This window comes from Xyrauchen texanus, chromosome 20 (genome assembly GCF_025860055.1).
Source record: "Xyrauchen texanus isolate HMW12.3.18 chromosome 20, RBS_HiC_50CHRs, whole genome shotgun sequence".
In the NCBI taxonomy this organism is placed as follows: domain Eukaryota; kingdom Metazoa; phylum Chordata; class Actinopteri; order Cypriniformes; family Catostomidae; genus Xyrauchen; species Xyrauchen texanus.
This window is the reverse complement of record NC_068295.1, coordinates 5,799,912-5,820,847: the sequence shown is the minus strand read 5'-3', so window position 1 is coordinate 5,820,847 and position 20,936 is coordinate 5,799,912. Positions and strand designations below refer to the sequence as shown.

The window sequence follows — 20,936 nt, the reverse complement described above, 5'->3', positions numbered from 1 at the left end:
TCAGACAATAAATTAAGATAAAAGCAAATCAAAAAGGGCTAAATATTGAGAATTAGAAATCAGCCAATAAAAGCCTAATACATACTTTATAATGCCAAACAGTCCATAACTAATTACAAGTGCAATTATTAGTCAAGGACTTTGCATTTATAATCCATAAAATAAAGTGTTACCCACATAATCATAAATAATATTTACTTATAAGCTAGGGCATTATTTTTTACATGTTTGAATAGAGTAAAAATGTAGAATTTACTTAATATTTTCAAGTTCACACATTCTACATTGAATAAGTTAAAGTACTTCATCTTTTCTACTATATTTACTTCACCACACACAAAAAAAATTCCAGTGTGATGAAACATTGAATTGCATGACAAATTGCTTGCCATGTTCCTCATTATTAAGCTGCTTTGATAAGAGTATCTGCAAAATGACAAAGTGTTAATGTAAATGTATGTGATCCGGAGCTTTTTGATACAGGGCATGACATGTAATAGATGGTGAGTCTTTCCCATCAAAAAACCAAAGATGGCTCTACTGTGAATAAGGTCCTCATCAAGATAAGACCACAAAAAGGTCTTTGAAGGGAGTTGTGTGGCACTCAGGGATACACAGTTTGGGTGCTTCTTCAACTATGGGACACTTTTCACACTCTCAGTAGTTTATGAAATGTATATACTAAAGCCGAACAGTGGATATACATGCACCACAGGTTTCTCAGTAGCAAATGTCATGTCCACAAAATCACCATTCAGACTTGGTGAAAATGACATGGCAGACTTATTTGTTTTGCTAAGGGTCATTACAAGGCTAGTATTGTATAGGCTACCAGTATCTTAATTTTTATTTATTTAGCATATTTTGGTAGTTGAAGTTATATGTTTACCTTGAGTTTTCTTTGAATATCAGGTCTCTTTCATTATGCTCTTCACTGACTCTGTTGTCTCCTTAGTAAACACATGCACTGACTTAAGAAAAAACACTTTATTACAAGCAAAAATTTTATAATGAAAATGATGCCACAACTGAGAAATATGTGTCAAAATTCAACTCATTTTCACACAAAAAAAAATTGAAATAGTTTGTTTTACTATTATCAAAGTTTGTTTGTATTAAAACATTTTATAATATTAAAACAAATCTTAATGCTGGATTTATATATTAAGATTGAAAGTCTGGTGCAAGGGTCAAACAATAAAATCCAAACAATAAAGTAATTTGAAAATTAGCAAACATACACAATGAAAGTATGGTAACACGTTTCAAATACAGTTTTAATTTGACCCTCAAATAACAAAAAAAGTTGAAATCGTTTGGTCTGGGACATTTTGAAAAAAATCATCCTCTGGGACATAAAAGTGCCTGTTGTTGATGAAACACTTATATATCTTGATCCTGAGAAAAGGGAGTACAACTAAGCAAGCAGCAATTTCTTTTATTATTATTTTTTTCAATCAATTCTGAACCAGTCTGCACAGAATGTAATGCCTTCATTTGAGCATTTCAGCATGATAACCCCTCAAATTTATCAAAAAAAATGTCTGTTTATGAGGAATATTTTGTCTACATTATTTTGATTGATCAGCCCATCTGCCGATACTGCAGTGGCCCTGTTTGCATCTCTGGCAATTTGATTAGAGATTTTTCTCTTTAATGGGGCGGATGTGGCTCAGGTGGTAGAGCGGGTCGGCCACTAATCGCAGGGTTGGTGGTTCGATTCCCAGCCCACACAACTCCACATGCTGAAGTGTCCTTGGGCAAGACACTGAACCCCAAGTGACTCCCAATGGCAGGCTAGTGCCTTGCATGGCAGCTCTACCGTCATTGGTGTGTGAATGTGTGTGTGTGAATGGGTGAATGAGTCACAGTGTAAAGCACTTTGAACACCCATAAGTTTAAAAAGGTGCTATATAAGTGCAGACCGTTTACAGAGAACTGCGAGACAGATGTCTGAGCGCACTCGTCATCCACTTACCTTTCACTCATCACATCTACACCAAAAACACACACAGTACCAATTATTAATATGATAAGTGTTATTATATGACCATGCAGCTGATGATCTAGACCTCAGGACTGCTTAGAAACGTTGCAAACCATTTTAGGACAAAAATATTCTCCACAAATGTGTGAACAAAATTCTTCTAGCTACTTAAGCTCTATTTCATGTTGGTTGACAAAATAAAAATTAAAGCTTTTTTATATGTTTAGGCTTAATAAAATAACTTGAAATTGTTACTTTAAGGAACATGTAGAAAATATTGCCAAACAACTTCAAGTAGGTACAGCTGCAGGCTGGGAGCAGAGTTACTCCAAAAGGAGGTGGGGTTACTCCAAAAGGGGGTTGCACCAACTCCAAAAGGGGACGTCACTTCCACTTATGGTTATGGAAAGGGTTAGATTAAGCTGGCTCTATACTAACAGACTCAAAACAACTCTTTTTGGCCGAGAGTGTCACACATGCAGACTGTTTTGCTGAGATCTCGCTCTCTTCAGTCAGAGATGTGACCAACACACTCTCACAGCGAAATTGTCAGGATTCGAACAACTTTTCTAAATGGGTCTAATTTGTATGATATCGTGCGACTGCACTCATTTGAATTCCAACGACTTTCACTACAGCTAATGACGTTGCGGGACATTGTTTCCATCTAATACATGACAATTACTTGCTTCTGTCACACACAACAGCTTCCTATCATGTTTACACACTCTACTGATTGGTTAGGTTTGGATAAGGGGTTTGGGTAAGGGCATAATATTAATAAGCATGTCCTTAAAGCCTCATGCGTGGAACTCGCACTTCTGGATTAGACATCCAGGTATTTGCATGTGATGAAGTCGTACGAGTTTATGCGAACAAAATCACGCGGCATCACATGAAATTGCCACCTTGTAAATTATGTAAGACTTTTCATGAGATCGGGTTGGATGACACACTTGCCGATTAAAAATGGTGGAGGGGTGACACACATAACGACTCACCACAACTATCTCTCTCTGATCCCTGTCACGTGCAGCTTGCCAAAATAACAACATGTGATTTGGGGCATTTTCAGACCTGTAGCTTGCTTGATTGTTCCGAAATGGGCTAAAATATTTACAATGTTGCATTTTCTTCATGGCATATTAAAATGCACCAAAACTGTAAAATGTCCATCAAGGTTATTTTTATCTGTTGCTTTTGCATTATTTCTGCAGAATGACAGAATCAAAATGGATTTTAATAAGTGTTTGTGATGATATGCAGCCGCACGTAATAAAAAAAAAATTCTGATCAGCTTGTCAGTTCGACTCAGTGAATGATTTTTTCAAACAAAACAGATGAGTTTTTTCAATGCTTGAAGCCATTAAATCAGTAGGGAGTCCCAACGGTAAAGTAATTAACTCCTCCCACTGAGAGGTGCTAATGGCCACCCTGTCTCCGCTCTGCCTGGTGGGTGAACAAGGCTGGACAGGAAATCTGGCATACGAGGCATTTTCCCAGTCTGTCTGGCCAGCGGGAGAACCAAGCGGGCTTGTGGTGCGTCCACGAAACGTGCCGAATTGACCTCGATAAGCATAAATGAGCCGCTGTGTTATATATAAAACGGACCACAAAACAGTGCCGTGATATGCAGAAAGGGACAGCGACCACCCCCCAAAAGCCAGCTTTATGTGCTCCCTATATCTTTAATGGCAATTTGGGGCTCACACCCATTTTTGGAGCTATGCCTGCAGCTATACCCTTCTCAACAACTTGGGCAAATTAGCTTCAGAAAAGGTGACTTTAGATGAAAGGCAAGTAGTTTGTATCCCTATAAAATGAACTAAAACAACACAATTCTGGAACATGTAGAGCACCACCTTTTTTAACTTTTTAAAACACGTCTTCGAGAAACCTGCATTCAGTTCTATTCTAGCACCTCTGGGTTTTTTTAGACGCTAGAGACCGAATGTTATTATTCCCTCCATCTGCATGGTTTCCTATACTGTTTTTCTCTGTAAACACACTGCGTGGACCTTTTTGACCATTGCGTCAGGTCTCACGTCTAGTTAGAATGAACCTCTACTGTTAAAAATGTGTTTTGAGATATATGTGTTATAATCCAATAGTTGCATTGCATCTTGCTTTTTTAAAGCAATAACATGCTCGGTCTAAAGACCCCTTGGGTTCAGGAGACAGACATATGTGATAATAGCTGGACTTAACGGTCCAGACCACCGTACTCTTTGTCGTGCTCGTGGGATCCAGGTTTACAGCTTTTCAGCCGCAGGTTACACACTGCTGACCTGAAACACAAGTGGTTTATGAATAGCTGCCATCAGACACAAATTTGTGGGGCTCATGATGCAGGTTCTGTTGAAACTGGGTCACAGGTGTTGATTCCATTCAGTGAAATTTATGAAGCCATAACTCTAGCCTCTCATTTCCATTCTGTGTTTTATGAGTAACCCATTTGTCAAAATAATTAATGTTTGGCTAACACTTTCATCACAATTATTGTCACCGATGCTCCATTCAAGCACATCTCTGGTACTTTTGTTTTTTAAATGATTCAAGTCAAATGTTTATGGTAAGTCGGCTATAATTTTGTAGACAACATAAAGACTAATTTTACAATCCTTCCACATCTCACAACAAGTGTGAAAGCACAAGCTAGTGATGTTTTAATCTGGTCTCATGACATGATGTAAATAATAGTATGAGACAGCAAAATCATAAGATATACAAGTTGGTTCATACAAAAGCCGCACATTTACATCAACTTTTACTCTCATAGAGAAAAATGTATGAAACAACTAACAATGTTATTATGATGTTTCACCCCAAACATAAACCAAACCATAAAGTGTAACCCTTTATCCAAACCCTAAACCTATTGATTGTAATAAGTAACTTTTCTGCACCACAGAAGAAAACACTGGGGATTAGAATGGTATGAGGGAAGCATATTACAGGTTAGTAACATACATCAGTCATTTGTATAGCATAAACAAATATGGAATGAGTAACCAGATTTATTTACATGGGTTTCTTTAAATAAAGTGTTGGATGTTAGCTAAAATTTGATGCATCCGTTTGTTGATTGGTTGGTCTCTACGGGAATAAAAGGTGTACATTTTCATACAAGCCAAGTCATACGATATACAGTGCATTCATAAAGTATTCAGACCCCTTAATTTTTTTTCACATTTTGTTGTTGCAGCCTTATGCCAAAATGATTTAAATATATTTTTTTCACCTCAATCTACACTTCATATCCCATAATGACAAAGCAAAAAATAACTTTGCAAATTTATGGAAAATAAAAAAAACTGAAATATCACATTGACATAAGAATTCAGACACTTTGCTATGACACTTGAAATTTACCTCAGGTGTATCCCATTTCTCAGGATCACAGGCACAGGGCACAGACAAGGCACAGATCTGGGGAAAGGCGGAAATGTTTTTGTAGCCTTTCCCCTGCACTGAAGGTTCCCAAGAGCACAGTGGCCTCCATAATTCTTAAATGGAAGTTTAGGAAAACATAAACTGAGCAATCGGGGAAGAAGGGCCTTGGTAAGAGAGGTGACGAAGAACCCGATGGTCACTTTGGTTGAGTCCCAGAGTTCCTGTGGAGATGGGAGAAACTTGCAACACTCCACCGATCTGGGCTTTATGTGGTCTGTGTGGCCAGACGGAAGCTTCTCCTCAGTGCAAGACACACAAAAAAAAGCACCTGAAGGACTCTCCGACTGCGAGAAACAAGATTTTCTGGTCTGATGAAATGAAGACTGAACTGTTTTTCCTCAATTCCAAGCATCATGTCTGGAGGAAACAAGGCACCGCTAATCACCTCCGCAATACCATTCCAACGGTGAAGCATGGTGGTGGTAGCATCATGCTGTGGGGGTGACTTGAACCCAATTGAACATCTCTGGAGAGACCTGAAAATGGCTATCCACCGACATTCCCCATCCAACCTGACAGAGCTTGAGAGGACCTGCAGAGAAGAATGGCAGAAAATCCCCAAATCCAAAAAGACTTGAGGCTGTAATCACTGCCAATGGTGCTTCAACGAAGTACTGAGATAAGGGTCTGAATACTTAAGTCTTATATTTGTAAAGTTATCAAAAATCTGTCATTATGGGGTATGGAGTGTAGATTGATGTGAAAAATTTATAATCTAAAAGCATTTCATCATAAGGCTGCAACATAACAGAATCTGAGAAAAATACTTTCTGAATTAACTGTATAATGATTTCGACATCTCATACTAATTCTCCCACGAGTTGTCATGACTATTATATGTCGCTTTTCTTTTGTCCAACCTTTGTGTACATGTATATGAATAGAATTTCTTTAATTCATACACGTTTAAAAAAAGCATACCACACATCCTCTAATCCAGTTTATTCTTTTTCAGCAAAAGAGAAAAGGAAATAAGGAAAATAAGAAATCAAAAAAGGCTACAGAAGCTTTATCTCATCCATATCTTCATAATTCTTGTATGTATTTTTTATCTTAACCTAAAAAGGGCAAAGTAATACAGCTCTATGCTAGAGTGAGAGTTAACCAGAAACACAAAGGAGGTTAAATAAGGATTTTTCTTAAGATACACAATATTCATCTCTTTTCTTCAGTTCTGTCCTTGTCAACATCTTAACAGAAACCAGTTGAAAGTAAAAAATAAAACAAAAGCACAGGTGAATGGACATTCTACCTTCCCCGTTCCCACCTGTGGTGAACACATCCCTCCATAATGCCGTGGAAGTGAAGGAGAGGAAGAAAAAGAGAAAGAATACAGAGAATACAGAAAGACAGTTTAGCAAGAAAAAAGTAGCATGGGCAGGCAAGGGACAGTATAGAAACTAGTGAGAAAAAGGGGTAAGAATGAACAGATTTTCAGCTGTTTTAAAAAGAGGCAGAGCATATTTTGCAGGGGCTGATGGGAGTTTTACGAGGTTACAGAGTGTTTAATCAGACCTGAACGAATTACAGTTCCCAGATGAGTTGTGGGCGGCCCTTTCCCAACAGCACCCAAAAAGGGTACCGTTTTGATTCGCCTCGGCCCTCATGTTGGACCAAGCGTTATATGACAACACAGCTGTAAGTGCATATGTGAGTGAGAGTGTATGAGAGTAAAACAGGCACGGCTCTCTCGCAGCTCAGCCGAGGAAAATCACTCACACCGCGAAAGAGCCACTGTGCCGAAAAAGCAAAGTCGGGCTTTTCCCAAGGTCATCACGGGACAGTGGGATCCAGGTCATGTAAACGTCCGTGTGATGGAGACTTCTGGATGTTGAACAGAAATTCCCAGAGGATTTGATCGACTGATGTGTTCCCCTGGAGTCGATCGCTGCCAATGAGAAAGTGCAGTTCTCCAAAGTACAGACTGTTTGGAAGCGTGACCTTGAGGGACATTAATCTGACCTACTGACCTGTATTTGTACTGTATGAGGGGCTGTGTGTGGGAGTGGGGGCAGACAACAGAAAGTTAAGGCAGTGAAGGTGCCTGTGTGTGATGAGCCTGAGGCTACTTAAGCGGTGTTGAGTCCTCTGAGATGTAACAGAGGAATAAAGATGCCACTAACGGGTGATTGAGGTGTATGTGTGTGTATGTATGAAAGCACCACAGATAGCTGAATAAGCGGACTGCAGTGTGTGTGTGTGTGTGTGTGTGTGTGTGTGTGTGTGTGTGTGTGTGTGGGGGGGGGGCATTCAAGAGCACTCCTCGCCGATGCGCTGGCAGGTTCGTCCCACCTTGCGGTCCAGCTTAACCATCTTCAGCACAGCTTCCTCTCGGCCGCGGCCCAGATGGTCAAACATACAGTTGTGTTGCTCCGGCAACCGGTGCAACATGCAGAACACATAACCTGAGAATGAGAGAGAAAGACTTATCACAATGAAATGAGAAGTGTTTTATAAACTGCTCAAGGTTGATCTTAAAAAGCAATCTAATAGAAATAACAGCATGTAAAACTTGATTTAACAAATTTTAGCAGCATGACTGAGAGCACATTTTATTCCCCACACACCACTTTTAGATACAATACAAACAGCTCAGAAAATTCAGCAATCACATCACGGTTAATCCTGGTGAGATGTCGACTTTAAAATGAATGTCAAACAGGGATGAGAGATTATAATTATCTGAGATCAAAGTAAATGAAAACCAGATTTTTATATTGTCTGAAGAAAATGCGAGTGGTCCTGTCCTTTGTCAAGAGTCCACCCCCAGGATTCTACATTTACATAAATGCATTTGGCAGTCACTTTAAACCAAAGCAGGGGTGGTTATCTTAAGGAATTTAACGATTCATGTTTCGATTTCAGTTCTGATTCCTTTGGCACTTGAGGAAGATTTAGCTTGGAAAAAAGACGTGCAATTCTTATTGCATTTAGTGACCTCAGCATCCTGTTGGCCAAATTATAGATTAACAAAGCAGATGTAACAAATAAGAAATGAATCTTACCACATATCAAATAAAAATTAAATTTTGTTTGTCATTTGTTCTTTTATAAAATGTCACTATAGTTAAAGATACACTTGAGGTTTGTTGTAAGCAAAGTGTCATATGAACAACCAATTAGTAAATACACTGCCTGATTGCAGTCTCACAAGCATCAAGTACAACATTGCATCACACAGTAACACTTCTAATTTCATTTGGAGTTGGACATGACAAATGTCATTTCTTGCACGTCAATAAGATTAATTCAGTAACTGCTCCGACTGAGGTACAAGTGGTTTTGATTCAATAATAGAATCGGCTCATAAGAGTCATTAGTTCAGGAATCGGACTATACTGGACACGCTGTGTTTAGCACTGTAGACTTAAATGAACCAGCTCAAAAGAATAATTCGTTCGGGAATCAGATTTCACAGGAGTATTTTTTTTTTTTTTAATGTTAACGAGACCAAAAGTTATGAAAATCTAAATGTTCAGTGTTTGTTTAAAAAAATAAAACCAGTTTTGAGACAGTTCCCAACCCGACTTGCATTCAAGCTACAGTTATCAGTACTTGTACTGTATTCTCCTGGGAATCAAACTCCAAGTTTGAGGTGGGACAACCTGTTTGTGAGAACAATGGCAGGAGGACGGAGTGACTGATTTCAATGAGAATAATGTAGAGAGAATCTAATGATCCGAGATATTTGAAAGTAAACTAGCTATGCACAGAGGATCCATTCAGTCTTAAGAGCCTCATTACGAAGGGAGTCTCATTAAGGGTTTAATGTATCCATTAATACACATGGTGTTTTTAATAAGTCACAGAAGATTAAAAGCTTTCAATGCTTCAATTACAGCAGCCACAGAAGAGCTGCAGCGTACTACACAGACACACTAGTCATTCCTATTAGGAACCAGCACCACCAAAAAATAACATTTTCTTTTAAATCTCTTTTTTTCTTTTTGAGAATTGTGAAGAGCGAAAGTCTGGATTCCACAAAATAAAACATTTAAAATGACTTCTGCTCTACAAAGCCAAAATGCAGTAACTGCAGTAACAGAAAGTGAAAAAAATGCCATAATTTTATTTGATGGATTGTAAAATATTCACATTGTTTTCTCGGATTCTGTCAATAGCTGTACCAAATACCTCTCTTACAGGACACAGTCTTATAACACCTGATTTTGGTCACAACTCAATTTTGACAAAATGTGTAGTTACTTTTCTTTGGCTTTGCAGATCAAAATAGTCAGTGACTTTGTGTTGTCTTTGTCTATTTCAATCACAAAACACAGTGCTGTCAAATTTGTGAACAAATCACTGAAATGGGGCGGTTCCTTTAAAAGAATTGATTGAACTGACTGGAGAATCAGTCCGAATCAACTACAGGAGGCCTGAATCAGTCAGGATTACTCGCTCAATGGACCACCATGGAATCAGCCATGGTTATCATTGAGCTGAGAACTGTTACTGTGTGTAGCAAATGTTGAAACAGATTTTACAACATAAGCTAAAGTGGTGTAGTTTTGAGTGCTGAATAACTGCAGGAGTCCCATTTCAGACAGACCCCAGTGAGATCATTATTCAGATGCGAGCTGTCACAGGAACAGTGCGATCCATAAGTGTATTAGCAAAGCTGTTGGAACTGCCATCAGACTGATGAGTGCCACTGCTGCCTTACAATCCCGCCTTCAGTTCAACTAGTCACAAAATCACTGGCGCAGCCAGAACAAGTGATATAAACTGCGCAATTACATCTAAATGCTCACTTTATTTCATTACCTACAGTTAACATTTAAGAGTTAAATGGCTGAGGGGGGTTAAATATACTCCTTTAGTTCTGTATGGATTTAAAAGTTATAGCTGAAATTGCAAACACTTACTACACTAACAAACAGACAGGTGAAGGTTTAGCTGGCTCACATTTAATCTATGCACACAGAATTTACCAGAAAGCTCGGGAGATTCCCAAAGAACTGGAACAACCATTTTTCACAAAGTTGTACACTTCTGCCCCGAGAGTGTTTTTTAAATATTTTCACAAATTTGATTCTGATGTCAGCAAACAATAGGAGTGTAGAATTCTCCACTCAGTTTAATACATTTTAGAATTCTAAATCAATGCCACATTATTATGCATATTTTACCCCAAAATCATCAAATTAATGTGAAAAAAGTAAGAAGACTCTGGCATGGCCTAGAGATGAACACAAGCAGGAAAGGGTTTTATATATGTACACCTGTCTATACTCGGAGAAAGTGGCTTATTCTCACAAAACCTGTCAAGGAATTCTACTGTTCCCATTTTACTCCAATATTAGATGAAACAAATAACAAATAATATTTTGCAAATAGAAAATGAATATATACATTCTATATTTTTTTACATTGTGAAATTAATGTAATGACCGTAACACAAATTTTTCACCACAATTTCAATTACCGCGATGCAAGAATGATGATATACTCATTATCGCAATGTGAAACAAATATTATTTCCAACATAGTAGTAATCCCTTGGTACTGCATTTAACTTTTGCTGGTTAAAGTACAGTACTGTGTTAAAGTAATGAGAACAAAGTAATCTTTGAAAACAATTATAATAATAAAAGTACAACATGAGGTTACGGTAATGAGAATTACCGTAATGGCACTATGCATTTTCGGAAAAAATCTTAATGGTCGTAAATGTAGGTGTAATTTCCTTTATGCAATATTCTGTATCATTTCATGTTTTTTAAATTGATTTGAACTTCAATATGACCAGGACATTTTCTTGACAGGTTTCATGAGAATCACCCGAGTGACTCGATATGAGAGGGCAATCTGATAGTGGTTTGATAGTGTGTGTGAGAGAGTATGATAGTGTGTCTGAGAAAATATGATGTTGTGTGTAAGTGGGCTGGTGGTGTAAGTGAGTGGTTTGATTGTGTGTAATAGAGAGTATAATAGTGCATGAGAAAGTAAAGATTGATATAGGCCTTCAATGGCCTCTCTAACGCGATGTGACGAGATAGATGACGGTCATACTGACCACAGCGACAGGACCCCAGCTCCTGTTGTACAAGCTCCAGTTTGGTTTGGCAGCGATGGCACCGCCGACGGTTCTTCTGCTTGGGAACTCTTGGAGAATCTTCAGAACACGAGGCTTCGCCCAATCGAACACGCTTCTCCGGGGACGATTCGCTCTCTGAACCTGAGGCTGAACACAAACATACTTTAACACTTAACAGTTCAAAGTGAATCATTGCTGCAGCAGTATCTGGTGTAAGTGTGGATTACACAAATCAAATGAACCACACTGACACTACATAGCACAGAGCAGTTTGGGTAGCACAGTTTCATCCAACTTTGAGGTTTTCAAGACATCTCATAAATAAACTAGAAAAGGATAGTTTGTCAAGACAAACTTTGAATGTTAGCTTGACAAAGGCTTGCCAGGAAACCTGAAGGTTATTTAGGCCCTTCATAGTTTAAATACTTGGGCAGCTTGAAGACAGATTTAATGTTTGGCTGTAGACCTTGCTACATGGTTGCTAGCTTGTTCTCGCTGGTTGCTAAGATATTGCCACTCTATGGCCTGTGTGAACGGGTCATAATTTGGTGTAACTGCAGAGAGACTTCAGAGACAACAGAATGTTTGTATGACTTGACCAGGGTTTCCATTCGATTGAGTTAACCCTTACTGACTTTGGTTAGACTGTCTAAACAAGAGCTCCAGAGAATGTTTTTTTTAAACTTTAAAACTTTGTTTAAAGTGGATGGAGTTGGTAATAAATTCATGTAAGTCTTGTAAAGTAGAGGTCGACCGATTAATCGGACGATTTTTTGCATTTTTTAACATAATCGGCATCGGCCAATATCCAAGTATATCAAGCCGATTATTAAGCAGGCGCATCTGTGGGCAGCCTAGTGTTGTTGTGGAACACGTGTTCAACGCACACTGCCCCTAGAGTCATTTTCCAGCAGAGTGAGCAGACCTCATCCAGTGCCTAAGGAAGGAGCTAAGTTCCTTGGAGAAAACGGCAAGGATTAAATTTGTATAATTTCTTTATATTTAATTAAAAACTTTTGATATGTTACTGCCAACTTCAAGAAAAACGCGACAAACACGACAAACGCGACATGACGTTCGGCTACTTTGGATATTGATAGCGTAGTTGAAGTTGCATTATCACAGCAGAAGGGTTGCTATCATGTCACAATAAGCAAGAATTTTGCAATTACAGACAGTGAATCTGAGACTTTTATTTGTTCTGTTTGTGTGTCTTATATTTGAGAGGGTTGTCACTCAATGCAGAGAAATAAGTAATAAAAAATATACCAGCGCACTATAGGCTATTGAAGGACTGGCTTTGGTAAGCTCGGACGTTATCGGTTCTGCTGTCGGTACTGGAGAAATTACGAAAATACATTTATTATTGCTATAAAGAGAATTTTATTTTATCTCACCAGCCATTTCTATGTATAATAATATGAAACCATTTGTTTGTGATGCAATTTAGCTATTCGCAGTCAGAGAGAGAGAGAGAGAGAGATCTCGCTGACGCGGTGGCACAGCGAGCACAACATGAGCCCTGCATAATGAGTGACGACAGAGGACAGAACTAAACATTCAAACGTAGCCTGGATTAGATCTGTGATATTAGTCTGATTTTATTTTAGATTTCGCCTTCCAGAGATTATAAAAAGAATATTTATAGATAAGCCGCATTCTGTCTAGCACAACTTCCTTCCCTTCACAGCGGTGCACTGACATTTCTCCCTAAAACTCAAACTTAACGTCAGAATCAGCACGATCGGTGATTGTTGTCAAATGCTACTGTTGCTAAATTGCGGGACGCGTTTAATAATAAAAAGAGCGCAAGAGAGACCGTTCCCAAGGCGGTGCGCGCTCCGAAACACACCGCAAAGAGACAAGCAAACTATAGGCTACTTTGGGTTTCATGTGCGTGTCTAAACAATCAAATATACACAAACATATGTCAAAACGACCGGCTTGGAGATTCACTTAAACACAGTTTATGTCTTAAATGGACGTAGTTATGGAAATAGTTGGGAGAAAATATGCTGCATCAGGAGTCTATTAGATCTGCACTCGGTCTTAAAGGGGAAGCGGTCTAATGAACATGTTGACGATTGAGCCATTACTGAATCAAACAACAAAAGGCAAAGAGAAAATCACTTACAGCTCTTGAATGAATAACTTCTGCATTAATAAGCATTAATCTATCCATGATAAACTATGCAGTGTTATTTTATAATTGATTACTTTATTAGATTTCTTTTTAGACCATACCTGAACAGTAATGTTAGTAGACCTTCCTGAAATTAAAATCACTGTGCCTATATAACGTTTATCTTTGTGTAATATATATATTTATTTATTTTAGGGCCGGGACTCGATAAAAAAAAAAAAAATCTAATTAATTAGAGGCTTTGTAATTAATTAATCGCAATTAATCGCATTTTAATTGCATAAATATTTGACCTGAGAACAGTGAGAAGTAATTTTTTTCACATGGATTTTTAGTATACCATTGAATAATGACTTAATACATAAGCTTAAGCAACAAAATATTGTTTATTTTTGTTCAACCAAGTCCAGCAGACCAGTGCAATTTTTGCCATTAAGTGTAGCAATAGCATATTTAGAAATATAGTACATTTCAGAAATTCAGGTAGCCTATAGGTAGGTAGACCTTCTGTAAACTATGTTTTTTTAAGTAAAACACAATACTTTCAAGTATATTCAGAACATTGGAAACCCTGACTATTAGAAAACATCTCTCTGTTGCTTCAGAGGCCATAACAGACTAAGTCCAACTCTCAATAACCGCTATCTGTTTTGCGTTGAGGTGATACTTGAGGCTCGATGTGCTGCGGTGATATGCGAATTCCTTGTTGCATAGCTTGCACACAACAACCATGCTCTTATCGATGCTTCCATCCGTTCGTTTTTTATAACAAAATTTCCCATCCACGGGGCCAAACAAAGCGGTCTCGTCAGCTTCTTCGTTCATGTTCACTGTGGTTTGTTGTTGTCTGAAGTCATGAACGCTAGCTGATGCTCCAGTATAATCGGTCCGCCGAAACTCATCCAGTGAGAAACGTTCCGCGGTGCAAAAATAAGTGTGATTAAAATGCGTAAAAAATGTTTAACGTGTTATTTTTTGTGTAATTAATTAATCTTAATTAACGTGTTAAAGTCCCGGCTCTAATATATATATATATATATAAACAAAAAGAACCGTTAAGAATACTGTTAAAGTACCGGATCGATAAGCAGTATCGGTAAGATAGTAATACCATTAAAACCTTAACGATACCCATCCCTAGTTATGCCTGTGCTTCTCTTGGATGCTCTGAATATTGGATTAAGTGTCTGGATTGCCCCTTAATTAAAGCTGCATTTGGATCTCAACCTTTGTGTCTCGGAGCAGTTCGTAACACCTGCTTTGTTTATTTAATATATTTGTTATACTTTATTTATACAATATGTTTTTACATTATACATTTTTAATTTAAGTGTACAAGTGCAGATTGGTCAAGTGTTCAATAAATGTATTTGTTGAAAAAATTTTGTCTATCTTAAGTAATTATTTGTGTTACATTTTAGCTTTCAAATAAAAGGTTCAAATAAGAGGTTAAAAACAAACACATATCAGCCAAAATAAATCGGAAGCATTAATCGGCCATCGGCCGACCCGGATTTCAAAAGATCGGCATCAGCCTGAAAAAAAACAATATCGGTCGACCTCTATTGTAAAGTATTACAAGAGCAATGAAACTCTGTACTAAGATTGGGCTGGGCAATGCCGCTTTCAATTATTGTTATGGAAAAAAATTTTTTTATATTGAATTCAATATTTTAAAGGAATTTAAAAAAAATCAAGGCATGTTTTTCTGTAAATTAACACAAGGGGAGAAGTGGTGGTGGCGTAGTGGCTAAAGCACATAACTGTTAATCAGAAGGTTGCTGGTTCGATCTCCACAGCCACCACCATTGTGTCCTTGAGCAAGACACTTAACTCCAGGTTGCTCCAGGGGGATTGTCCCTGTAATAAGTGCGCTGTAAGTCACTTTGGATAAAAGCATCTGCCAAATGCATAAATGTAAATGAATGGAGATTTAATCATTTTTATTGATATGCACTTTTATATTTATATTTACAGTATATTCCTTAAACAATGATTAACAGTATTTTAAAGTGCTAAACTATTAATGTGGGACCCAGTTAAGTTTATTATTTTATACTGAACTTTCATTATTTTAAGGATTAGGTTTTTTTTGTATACACAGAAACAATATATTTCCTATTTACTTCACATGAAGTTTTTATTTTGACACTGAAAGTGCTATGTGTATTAACAGCAGTGCCGACCCAGCCTATTAAGCAAAATATGCGGCTATATTGGGCCTTCAGGGGTTCAGTATAGCCAAATAATTATTTGCAATTAGTGTAAATAGCACTGGGCACACAGCCCGGCTATATGAACGCCAATAATCCAAATGTAACCTATCAAATCTATTTAAAATATAGCATATGCTTCATCATTTTGAGTCACTTTGACCTAGAAACATATAGAGTAATGCACTTTAGTAAGAAGGAAAGTCTAAATTTACTAACAATATATTTATTAGATTTCTACTCCAAACATTTGTTTTGAAAACTTATCATTTGAACATTGAATGTTATAAACATTTTAATATTTTCCCCTAGTGTCTCTGGGACAAGTGACTCAAAATGAAGGTGAAAAATAATTTCATCAATATGATGACAGGTTACATATTGTGTATTCAAGTAGTTGCTGTTGAACCTTTCTAAACAAATGCAACCACTGATGTATATTTACAGCTCAGTTCCTCTGTGATGTGCTAGCTAGACTATTAAAAGCTGTCAGCTCACACAAACACACACACACGGATAGTGATGTGTACCTGAGTCACAGGGTCGTTTTGTTGGAGTGGATAGCGTGCCGCGAGCTGTGTCTGTACTGGAGACTTCTGGAAGAGGAAAGAGTGTGTTAACATCAGTGCAAAAATGTTTGATCAAGACAATTTTGTTCTTTAAATCCACAATAGACAACACCGTACCAAAATTGATTATATTACACATTTCAAAAAAATCTCCTTTAAATCAAAAACCACAATGTATTCTTATTAACATGACCTGCAAAGGCCCAAACAATATTCAAATCTATTTTGCATAAACAGCATCAGAAGTGTGATTTAAAAGAATCGTGACAGAAAAAGATTCAAATATTCAGGTTATCAGATTAGGACTTCCATCACGTTCCCCAAAGCTAATAAATAAATTAGAATTTCAACTGTGTATGTGGATCTTTTTCATCTGCAATATTCTCTTTTCAGCAGTCTATCATTCTTTCTGACTGTTGTGCAAAATTTAAATTAGCGCCTATCAGAGGTTACTAGATGCCATGTGAACCGATATATCATCTCAGTTATGACAGGTATGATAGTAATGACACAAATACAGTGCAGGATATTGTGTGCTCTCACCTTCCTGTGCAGAAAGTGGCGTGGCTTCTGATGAGGGCTCCTCAGAGCTGGCTGGCTTGGAGGACAGGTTTTGGCTACTGCTGCTGCTTGTCTCGTTACAGAAGACTGCTGATTGGCTATTGCTGGAGCTGGGGACGGGCTCTGGAGTGCAGTCCTCGTCTGGCTGTTTCTTCTGTATGTCTGTATGTATGGAGAAGACAGAACAAGCACAGTTCAGACACAGCAATGTAGGCATTGCATAGCCAAAGTGATTCAAATGGCAGTCAAAACCTTAAAAGCAAGTATACACTTACCAGCAAAGCATTTGGAGCAGAGGTTCATGGTTTTGCTAGACCTGAAGAGAAGAGACAAAAATGCTTTAGTTATTTCTCCTAAATATCTGTATAAAGAACACATCCAGTGTTCGTTTTTCAGTTTTTTGTGTTAGTCAGTTTGTCTTTTGATGAAAATGTCCTTTAAAATTAGTCAATATTTAGTCAATCATTTTAGTCAACTAAAAAAAATATATTTTATTTGATGTGGTGCAAAATGGTCAAAAAACAAAAAAAAAAAGTGTCAAAACTGTAACAGGCCAAACTTTAATCAAATATTCAAACATTTAGGGAATTTAAAAAATAAATACAATTCTAATTTAAACATGTATCAAACCTTGTCCTCGTTATGAAAAACCTGAACTTCTGAAATAATAATGAATAGACTGAAGTATTAGCTACTTTTTTAGAAGTTAGCCAACTGTATTCTTCATGCTTTATAGATGTATTCATTTTCAGAGAAAGAATATTACATTGCAGGTTTCTTATGGAAACAGTGTATTCACAACACAAGTTATGCAACACAAAATAAGATATTTCTGACTAGCACATCGTTTAATTCAAGTTCACATGTTCATTTGTTTCGTTGTGCTGATGTAAGTTGTTCCATAAATGTTGTGGATATATTGATGAATCTTATGTATAAATAGGATGCGCTTGAATAAGGTGTTTACCCCATTATAAAGCTGTTTATTTAGCTGGTGTTAGCACATTCAACTCATGCAGCTCAAGTGGAGAAATCCCCAAAATACGGGATTCAAGTATTCTTTGAATACTTGAATCGCCGTTTATAGAATTCATCTATAAACAGATTCTCTAGATGTTTCTTCTTCTGTTTATATCTTACGCTGTTAAAATCGTGCAGTATCATTTTAATCTAGACATATTATCGTAAAATCCTCATGATGTGCCTTTTTTGCCTCGTTTTCGTTATCGTTGACAAAATCAAGAAAAGCCTTCATCAAATAATGTTTTCGTAAGTGATATCGTTGACGAGACGAACACTGAACAAATCACATGTGTACAAAGTAGGACTGTCACAATACAAAAAAGCTGTGAGACAGTTTCTTAATACCAATTTCAATATAAAAAAAAAAGACAATTCAAGTTTTTTTTTTTCTTTACTATAAATACTACAAATTATCTTCCCTGCCCAGTAGGTGGCGATATGCATAAAGCAAATCACCAAAAACAAAAAAGGAAGAAGAATGTGAAAGAGGAGATTTATAGTAAAAGGGACTTAAATATTGACCGTTTCACATTATATAGCTTCTGAAGATATAATTTAACATCTGTGGCCCTATGAAATCAGTTTTTTTTTTTCAAAATTCTGTTGTTGCATTTATTTACATTAGTTACAGTGTTAAGTGTTACCCCTAACCCAACCCTTACCCCAAAACCTAAATCTAACCCCCAATCCTTATCCCACCCTTACTCCTAAACCTACCCATACGTAACATCAGTAGAAGCAAATGTGGGCATTTTGCAGACCAACATGTAGTTACACAGTAAATACAGTCTTATATTCATTTAACATTAGTACATAGTAGTTAAGGCCACCTAATATAGTGTGACCTACAGAAGAAATATATGTCGCATTTTTTCAATTTCACATCTATTTAAGTGGGGCTTTTATTTTTACATTTTACCGCAAAACTGGATGTTTGACACCTTTACTTTTTACCTCAGGAAAAGCTGTTCGCTACAAGGGCTAATGTGCTTATTAAATAGCTAATGGCTATGATTTAATTATATAAATATGTAGTATGCATAGGCCGGTCACGATAACTACTTTTGTTCGATGATATATTTTCCCAGAAATAATTGTAATAAATTATATTATTATCATTTTAAGACCATTTTATGCCACTAATATAATGATAATATAATAGCATAATAATGCAAGTACACCATTTCAAAGAGCAATGCACTTTTAATTCTTAAGAATATGCAGACATTGGACTCGGAATGTCAAAAACAAATATATATAATTTAAGTCGGGAAGGCCCCTCTCCATCTCCAACAGCGGTTGTTGTTCCCAGCTCGGAAAACTGGATAGGATGGTTATGATTTAGATGAGCTTTTAGGTTGTATTGCCAATTTTTTTTTAAACAAAGTCAATGTACTGGCTCGTTCCTGTTAATGGGCTCTCCTCTCACATTCGGCTTAAAGCCTAAATGTTCCCACACCGGTGCTGTGGAATGCGGCTTTGAAACAAAGTCCATTTGGACTTACTCTTCCAAACTTTCTGGCAGGAATTATGCAGTTATCGGGAAAAACACCTATAAAACACCTATTAGCCTCAAGTAACACGTAATCTTAACCTGTCATTGTCCCCTCTGTGTGTGCATGTGTGGAGGAGCTGCCTCAGCCCCACCTCCAACACAGAGAGCAGACGAGGACAGAAGCAGCGCGACTGGCTAAAATGTTGGTGACAATTCTTATATAAACAAATATGCATGCAAACACAATGGGCAATATCGAGGTCAGAAAAAATTATGGGATCGATAAGTCGATAACGTAATTATCGTGACAGGCCTAAGTATGCATGTGTTACATGTCGCAGTGAATAATGTGATCTTCTCTTTGTCATTATACACACAGCTTGAACGTGATATTAATGATGCGATTAGTGTTTAAGCAGTGGCTTCACTCAAATTTACTTACTGTTGAAGCACAGCTCATGCAAATCATATATTTGTTTAATTAAAATCACAGCCCTTCATGTTACGCATCACACATTAATTTAATTAATTGTGCATTTATACATTAATTTTATTCCAGATATGTCAAATTTCATGACATTCTGTGTTTTATAGTTAATTCTGTTTTTATGTCTGGATTCTGTCCGTGTTTTCAGTAATGCGGAAATCATAGGGGCCTGCACTGGAGGATTGCTTTTATATGCTTTTTTTTTACCTTAAAAGTTCTGACCACCATTCACATGCAATGTATGGGCCTACAAGGCGGAGATGTATTTCTAAAAGTATTCATTTTGTTCAGCAGAAGATAGAAAGTCACACATCTGCGATTGCACGAGGGTGAGCTATTCCTTCAAGTCATTACTATAGCAACCAGACATAGGTACACTTTATACTGACACCAGGGTCAGAAATTAAAGGGGCGTTCTGAAACAAAAGTGACAAAAATGCCCCCAAAATAAAGCCTAGCTATACATATTATGGCATAAACAATACAGAATCAAACCAACTGCACATACAGTGCACAGTGAATAAGACATTTACTTCAATCACACGTGAAGTGCTTTTACTTTGAAGTTGCACACATGCATCCGAGCGGATCAAGCACAAGCAGCAATCTCCTGACAGTTTAAATGACCTGGATCACCTGTTAGATTGTTACAGACTGACCGTCATGATTTGTGAATCAGAGAAACTTTTGATTCTGAAGTTTTGATTATAGAATACGCACTTCAGAGGAAGATATTAGAAGAGCGCTCAACGGGAAGAAAACGCTGTATGTTCGTGAGGTACGTGAATTACATCCGTTTAAATGAGATACAGTATCTGCATATTTGCAGACGGTATATAATAGAAGTTTTATTGATGTATGCCTTTTATCATTAGAAAAGACAGTTCAAAGTGCCAGGGAACTGCTGAAGACAGGCTAATAGAATATGTGCTTTAGTAGTAAATAAATCCACAGAATGCTGGATC

At 37.3% G+C, this 20,936-nt stretch overlaps 1 protein-coding gene across 2 annotated transcripts in view; it reads right to left on the bottom strand.

The window, feature by feature from the left end:
- The window catches only part of LOC127660454 (AN1-type zinc finger protein 3-like), a 583,207-nt gene that overhangs the window by 542,496 nt on the left and 19,775 nt on the right, over positions 1-20,936 (bottom strand). The window contains exons 2-6 of one of the 2 annotated variants that reach the window (XM_052150697.1): positions 17,242-17,282; positions 16,949-17,128; positions 16,367-16,432; positions 11,460-11,627; positions 7,685-7,845 (exon numbers count right to left, since the gene is read on the bottom strand). In XM_052150697.1, coding sequence (XP_052006657.1) covers positions 7,691-7,845; positions 11,460-11,627; positions 16,367-16,432; positions 16,949-17,128; positions 17,242-17,282 — 610 coding nt within the window. In that variant the 3' untranslated portion in view covers positions 7,685-7,690. Of the gene's footprint in view, positions 1-5,869; positions 7,846-11,459; positions 11,628-16,366; positions 16,433-16,948; positions 17,129-17,241; positions 17,283-20,936 lie in introns of those variants that run through there. The other variant, XM_052150696.1, reaches the window with a different exon arrangement.